Here is a 7221-nt window from a genome sequence, read left to right on the forward strand (position 1 = left end):
GTGGGGGGGCAGGAGGCCGGGGGGGGGGCCCCCCGCTGCCCCCACGGCTACTGTACTCATGCCGCCTCTGCGCCTTCGTGTCCCACTACTCGAGCCACCTGAAGCGGCACATGCAGACACACAGCGGGGAGAAGCCGTTCCGCTGTGGTCGCTGCCCCTACGCCTCAGCCCAGCTCGTCAACCTGACACGACATACCCGCACCCACACTGGCGAGAAGCCCTACCGCTGTCCCCACTGCCCCTTTGCCTGCAGCAGCCTGGGCAACCTGAGGCGGCATCAGCGTACCCATGCAGGGCCCCCCACTCCTCCCTGCCCGACCTGTGGCTTCCGCTGCTGTGCTCCACGACCAGCCCGGCCTCCCAGTCCCACAGAGCAGGAGGGAGCAGTGCCCCGGCGACCTGAAGGTAAAAAGCCAGGGACCAAAGATCCTGGGAAATGGGTGAGTGCCCTGGGAACACTTGGATTTTATAGCCTTGGTCTCCCGTGTCCCCACAGATGCTCTGCTCCTTCCAGATTTGAGCCTCCATGTGCCATCAGGTGGTGCCAGTTTCCTGCCAGACTGTGGGCAACTGCGGGGTGAAGGAGACAGCCTCTGTGGGACTGGATCAGGACCACTGCCAGAGCTGCTATTCCCTTGGACCTGCCGAGGCTGTGGACAAGAGCTGGAGGAGGGTGAGGGCAGTCGACTGGGAACTTCCATGTGTGGGCGCTGCCTGCGAGGAGAAGCTGGAGGAGGTTCCAGTGGGGAGCCCCAGGGCCCCAGTGACAAAGGCTTTGCCTGTAGCCTCTGCCCCTTTGCTACTCACTACCCCAATCACCTGGCCCGGCACATGAAGACACACAGCGGAGAGAAGCCCTTCCGCTGTGCCCGCTGTCCCTATGCCTCTGCTCATCTGGATAACCTGAAACGGCACCAGCGTGTCCACACAGGAGAGAAGCCCTACAAGTGCCCCCTCTGCCCCTATGCTTGTGGCAACCTGGCCAACCTCAAACGTCATGGTCGCATCCACTCTGGTGACAAACCATTTCGGTGTAGCCTTTGCAACTACAGCTGCAATCAGAGCATGAACCTCAAACGCCATATGCTGCGGCACACAGGCGAGAAGCCCTTCCGCTGTGCCACCTGCGCCTACACCACAGGGCACTGGGACAACTACAAACGCCACCAGAAGGTGCATGGCCACGGTGGGGCAGGAGGACCTGGCCTCTCTGCCTCTGAAGGCTGGGCCCCACCTCACAGCCCACCCTCTGTTTTGAGCTCTCGGGGTCCAACAGCCCTGAGTGCTGCTGGTAGCCGGGCTCTGCATACAGACTCACCCTGAACCTAGGTCCTCCTTCCCTAGGGCCCTGCGGATTAGCCCTGACCCCCTGTATGTTTTATACAGATGGACCAGAAGCCGCTACCTTCTTCCTCCCCCGCTGGCCAGGGGCTCCACATAGACTAACTTAGGCACTGTATGGACCAGCCCAAACCCCATGGGCGAGGGACCCATATGGACCAGGGGCCCTTGCCCTGACTGATGCACTTGATGAGCTCAGTGAGAAGGCCCTGCATTTACCTCCACTGCTCCCAGGGGCTGTGGACAAACTGGCTGGAGGACGGCCCAGCCTCTCACCTGTTTATTTAACTTATTTCAGTGCTTTATAATAAAGGAAACACTAACAAAGCCATGTCTATGCTGAATTGGCAATGGCAAGTAGTTTGGCTTTACCCATAGCTTAGTAGTCTACACTATGATGGGAAAAGCAAGGGCAGTGAGGGAGCCAGAGGTAGGCAGCAGTCAGGCTGTGTTTAATGATGGGGAGCTGGGCCAGACCTTACATAGACCTCTGCCCATCCCCTTGGCCCATGGCTCCAGGAAGTCAGAAGCAACCCAGGGGGAGCTGTGGTTCCTCCCCAAGGCAGGCAGCCATGGTCCCTTGGACTTTGTGCAAAATACTAAATGCTAATTTGGCATCATGGACCAGCTCTGAAAAGATTGGGGCAATCCTTTCTGCAGCCAGCCCAGTTGGGGAGAGAGGGTGGGATAAGAGGCCCCTGGCCAAGAGGAGGAAAAAGGAAGGAAGGGGGAAGGAAAAGACCCCCCCAGCTTAGGGAATGCAGGCACAGGGCAAGTTTCTGTAAATTCTTCTGGGGTAGAGTGCAGACATCCAAGCAGTGGGAGATCACAGATCCTCATCTCCAATGCCCTCAAAGGCGAAATTGCCGTGGACATCACTGGCACTGGTATCGGTGCTGGGGCTGCCAATGCCCCGCAAACTCACAGCACTCAGCTTACTCTGTAACAGAGACAGGGTAGGGGGTCAAAGGCTTGAGTCTGTAAGATCCCCTGGAGTTACCAACCTCACAAACCCTGTAACTCACTGAGAGTTTGACCACAGACTCCCGGCTGGCATCAGGTGACTCCTGGGGAAGAGGAGGCAGAGGTGTCAGAAGATCACTGGGTGGAGGTGAGGCAAGGCTGTGAGCGAGGGTATTGCCCAGGGGGTAATACTTACAAGCAGTGGTGGGGACTTCACTGCCTGCTGGCTGTCTGAGCGTCTTAGGGTGGCCCCCATCCGCCGGCGTAGCATCTGGGAACAGACAATGCACTGATGAGGGCAGGATCCCATCCTTTAGAATTCCCCTCCTCAGAAGCCTCACACCTAGGACAGAGTCAGGGAGGGCACAGCCAATCAGCTGCTCAGTCTATGCCTGGTTCACACTTGGTGCTTACCTTCCTGATGCTGCCACCAGATTTCTTCACCATCAGTTCATCTACCATGGATTGCAAGCAGATGCTCATCATGATGGCCTATGGACAATACGAGGGCACTGCCTCACTAGAGTGGTCATCCTGGGCCCAGCACCCTGTAGACAATGGTTCCCACTCCCATGGAGTCCTGGAAATCCTTGACTTGGACATCCAAGGGGCTGTAGGGGAGGCCTGAGGGTAAGCTCACACCTGGGGGCTGGTGATGGTGACCCACTGTAGCCGGTCCTTGCTCATGAGGTATTCAAAAGCTAGTTCCAGGCGTACTTCTCCTCGGCCCCGGCCTGGGCTGCTGGTGCCTCCACTGGGCAGAGGCACCTGAAAGAGGAAGGGGAATGAGTCTAAGTTCATTCTGACCAACTGCCTGCCTTCATAATCACCACAGCACGTTCCTGAAGCTCAAGGCTTGCTAGGTCCTCTCCTAGAAGGCTGCCGTTTCCCTCAACTCACAGAGGAAGTGACCCGCCAGCATCTCATGCGGGTGACCCGGAAGGAGCCTTCACGGAGTTGCTGGCCCGGTAAGCGGAGCTGGAGGCTGAGCTCACTGTTGCCTGCGCTCACCACCACAGGACAGTCCTTCTCAGGGAAGTCAGCCACACAGGCATCAAAGCGCAGGTAGCCGTAGTGTCGTAGTGTCTGTGCCAGCCGAAGGAACTAAAAAATGGTCACCACGTGGAATGGTTAGGGGAGCAGGGCAGCTCAGAGAAAGTAATTCCTTGGAGGGAGAAAGAGGCGGGTCTCACCTCTTTTTTGGAGACTTTCTCTTGCAGAGATTTGAGCTGCCGGTGCTGCTCCTTGGTGACCAAGATCCACCCACGCTCAATATCTGACACTGTCTACAGTGAAGACAAGAGGGGGAAATATGGACTCCCAGTTCAGTGGTCTGAGAAACTGTCCAGTTACCTTTGTCCAGCCTGACCCCTAAACCCACACTTCAGTGACCTCCTGGCAGTGAGTACTTGATCTTAAAGCTTATAAAGTAGGGAGTAGAGGCTGCACCAGGAGCCCTAGGTGTTCTAGGAACTTCCCCATGAACTGGGAACCAACACATGAAAGTTTTCTTAGGAGACTGGGACACCAGAGTCATTTCCAGGGGAAGGGTTGTGAGACAGCTCCAAGCTCACCTGAGCATAAAGCAGGTTCAGGCCAACCCGGTTCTCCATGACATCGTCATCATAGGCAGAGTCCCAATAACTGTGAGGCCAAGGGGTGGAAAGGGGTAATGGGGCTAAGCTGGAGTAAGGCAAGAGGTAGGATGGAAATAACTGGAACAATCTGGAACTATCGGGCTAATGGTGGTATAGTGGGAGGTCTGGAAATACCCAGCGCAACCCCCCCCACCCCCGTCCAGATTATTCTCTCAATATGTGGCCCAATAATCCAATCCAGCACCCTCCCCCACCTGCAGACCCAGCTCTGACCTCTTCCTTAGCACAATCTTATATTCTTGACTCCGAAGACTGGTAACAGACACATAAGGCAGCTCAAACTCTTGCAACTTCCGTACAACTATGGGTTTAGAAAAAGTAAAGGGAAATGTCAGGAGACATGAAGAGAAATCAAAAAAGCACCCTAAGGAAATGCTCCATTCTAAAAGGGAGAAGCAAACTGACTACTAGAAGCACAATGAAGCAGTCAAGTTCAGAGAAACTCACAAGAAAAGGCTCCATCCTCTTTTTCTCGAACCAGGAAGAGACTAAAGTATCCAATCAAGTCATCTGGAAGATCCAGCTTTGTAGCCACAGCCTAGGGATACAAATAGGAAGTGTAGCTCATACAGTTTGATTCCAATCACCCTAAGCCCAGAACCCTGCGGGGGTGGGGGAGATGCAGTGCCAAACAAACACCTCACCTCCAGGACATCCTCGGTCTGATCTGAAGTTAGCACGTTGACCAGAACTTTCTGCCCATTACTGAGCAGTACTTCCAAGGAGACCTCTTCTGTGGGGACCTGCTGTGTCTCCTGTTAATGAGCATACATGGGGCTGGGAGGCTCTGGCTTATTAATTCCCTCCAAAGGTCCAGCTTTTACACACCCCCAACTCTATTTTTAAGAGTCCCTATAGTGTCTTTATTCTCAGATGCTTAAATACAGGGTAGGGTTTCCTTGATTTCATGAGTACAGCAACAGCTCTATTCCATACCCAAAGTACCAGGATGACTCCTTGAGAAACATACTGGGTCTGTGTGCTCAGAATCCGAAAGGAATGGAGAAGTGGAGGAATGAGGGTTGAGCAGGACCATTCCCAATGGGGGGATGCTTTCTCGCTCCCTACCTGCTCTAGTCAGTACACATGCCCTATGACAAATGGGGGTGGGGGAGGAGAATGGCCCTATAGCAAGGTCCCACCCAAAGCCTTACCTGCTGTGCCCGACGAAGGAAACTATTGAAGATCTCACTGCTCCCAAGTAGTGGGTCTTGCCGAACTGTGGGGAGAAAACTATGTTCCAGTAACTTCATATTCACTCTTGGCTCTTCCAGTCTTCTTAGTAGGTCCCACCCAATCCTATTTCCTGAGCTGATGGTGGCCTGCCACACCCCCCAACTGGCCTTACCTCACTCACTGCATAAATTCTTCACCTGCCCCCCCCTCCCCTGGCTGCCATCTAGTTGAGTCCAGACTTTAGAACTAGGGAAATGATATTAATCTAAAGCACATCAGATTCAAATGAAAGTCTCCCCACTGACTTAACCTGCTTTAAGGCTCTAGTGTTATGCTACTACTTCTCATAGATGTTAGTGCCCAAATTGACTCGCAAGAATACAGTTATACATCTTTATGGGCTATTTACTTTGCTAATTAAATAACATCAAATGAGAGGTTCTCCAGATCTGGGAATTAATGTAGGACTTTCCACAGAACCAGCTGTTCTTAGTCTCTCCCCACAGTCCTCAACATAAATTTCCTTCCCTCCAAGCACTCACCAGCTTGCATGTACTTCTCTAACTGCTCTCTCCTCTGTTCTACCTCAGCAGGTGTCAGAGAGAAAAGCTTCTTTGGGGGGAATGCAGGAAGCACATTGGCCCCATACTCCTTCCGAAGCTATTTAGAGAAAGAGATAAAACCCTTCATATAACCAGAAAATGAGATGTAATCTCGTGGTCTCTAGATAATCGCAGTGGTCTCTCCACAATTTCCCTTCCCTCAGTCCCTATTCCACTGCCTGCCCTGGCCTCTGCAAACAATTCCTCTGGCAGAGGTAGCATTTTCAAGGAAGCTGTTCTAAACATAAGTTCTTCTCTAACTTAGTGTGTATGAACCAAGTCCCTCCATGGAGGGTTTGTATAGAGAAAGGTCTAGTAAGACTTTCATTAAACCCTGACAGGAAGCAAAGAGCTTTAAAAGGCATATTTATGTGCACAAATAAGTAATAGCTAAATATGTTTACAAAGAATCTCATGATTTAAAAAGACTTTGCAGGTCAAGGAATGCATTTTTCAGTTGTAAAAACTGAAGCCCAAAGGAATGAGTGGCACAACTAATTGTCAATAGAACTAGGACTCTCAACTGAGTTACACAGAGTTCATAATCTGGTGAGGAAAGCTGAGAAACACTGCATCTCAAATACATACTGATCGCTGGAACAGCTATACACACTGAAGGGAGCCAAAGAATGCACAAGGAAATAGTGAATGGTTTGTACAAGCAGGGAGAGCGTTTGAAGTTTGAACTCAGAAGACAGAAGGAATATGTTTTGGCAGCCAGTCGGGGCTGGGGCAGCTGGCGGGGTGGGGGAGTTCCGTTTTTCCATGCAGGGTCAAAGGCTGAATGGGTCAGAGAAGCAGAAGGAGGATGTGAGTATAAGGAGGATGTGAGTATAACAAGGGGCAGTTATTGCGGCAGACAGAAGCCTCTTAGGGAGTTCCCCGGAAATGTCAGCTGATAAGATAAAGCTCTGACATCCCTGTGGCAATGATTAATTACAGCCTACTGGAACGCAATGAGGGGGAAATGGAAACATTGATGACCTATGTAGGAAAGGGCTTGAAGCTGCCCCCAGGCAGGAGTGCTAGTCCCACCTGCTCGTGCAGCCCCAGGAGCTGGCTGTAGCGCACCCGACAGTGCAGTACTCCGTTCACGTGAATGTTATAGGCCTGAGAACACAAAAGCAGGCGAGCAGTTTAGGGTCGGTTCTGGGCTACCTCCTTAAGAGCCCTGGCCGGAAGTTGCTTGGCAACTCCGTGGAGTAACGCGCCGAGATTTCCCGAGGGTTGTTTTCCCCAGGGCCAGGTCCCGATGCAGAAGTGCCAGTCCGGAAGAAACTCGGGCGCTTGTGTTGCAGCCTCAAGACGCTAGTGACGCCCACCAGAGCAGCCGCGGCCTAGCGGTGAGAGGGACTACCCGGCCGAACAAAGGACCTACGGGGGCGAACTCTACGCATCTGAGACTTGAGATCAGCTCCCAGCGAGGCCGTCGGGACTTAACCGCCCAGGACCAGGCCCGAAGGCTGGCGGGCTCCGAGGGG

General features: G+C 53.0%; 2 protein-coding genes across 2 annotated transcripts in view; one reads left to right on the forward strand and one right to left on the reverse strand.

Annotated features, from left to right (window-relative positions):
• Window positions 1-1669, forward strand: part of ZNF513 (zinc finger protein 513) — a 3714-nt gene extending 2045 nt beyond the window's left edge. Inside the window, exons 4-5 of the mRNA XM_006162149.2 lie at window positions 16-405; window positions 497-1669. Coding sequence (XP_006162211.1) covers window positions 16-405; window positions 497-1323 — 1217 coding nt within the window. The 3' untranslated portion in view covers window positions 1324-1669. The remainder of the gene's footprint in view (window positions 1-15; window positions 406-496) is intronic.
• Window positions 1670-1772: 103 nt separating this feature from the next.
• SNX17 (sorting nexin 17) lies at window positions 1773-6850 on the reverse strand (the record flags this gene model as incomplete). The annotated part of the gene is given in 14 exon segments (XM_014593136.1): window positions 1773-2281; window positions 2367-2408; window positions 2501-2575; window positions 2719-2796; window positions 2947-3072; window positions 3205-3408; window positions 3498-3590; window positions 3879-3948; window positions 4176-4263; window positions 4410-4500; window positions 4607-4717; window positions 5117-5181; window positions 5681-5798; window positions 6776-6850. Coding segments are annotated over 14 exon segments (1350 nt in total), but the record flags the coding sequence as incomplete, so codon positions are not given.
• Between the last annotated feature and the right edge of the window lie 371 nt (window positions 6851-7221).

Source organism: Tupaia chinensis, unplaced genomic scaffold (genome assembly GCF_000334495.1).
Source record: "Tupaia chinensis unplaced genomic scaffold, TupChi_1.0 Scaffold139757_1, whole genome shotgun sequence".
In the NCBI taxonomy this organism is placed as follows: domain Eukaryota; kingdom Metazoa; phylum Chordata; class Mammalia; order Scandentia; family Tupaiidae; genus Tupaia; species Tupaia belangeri.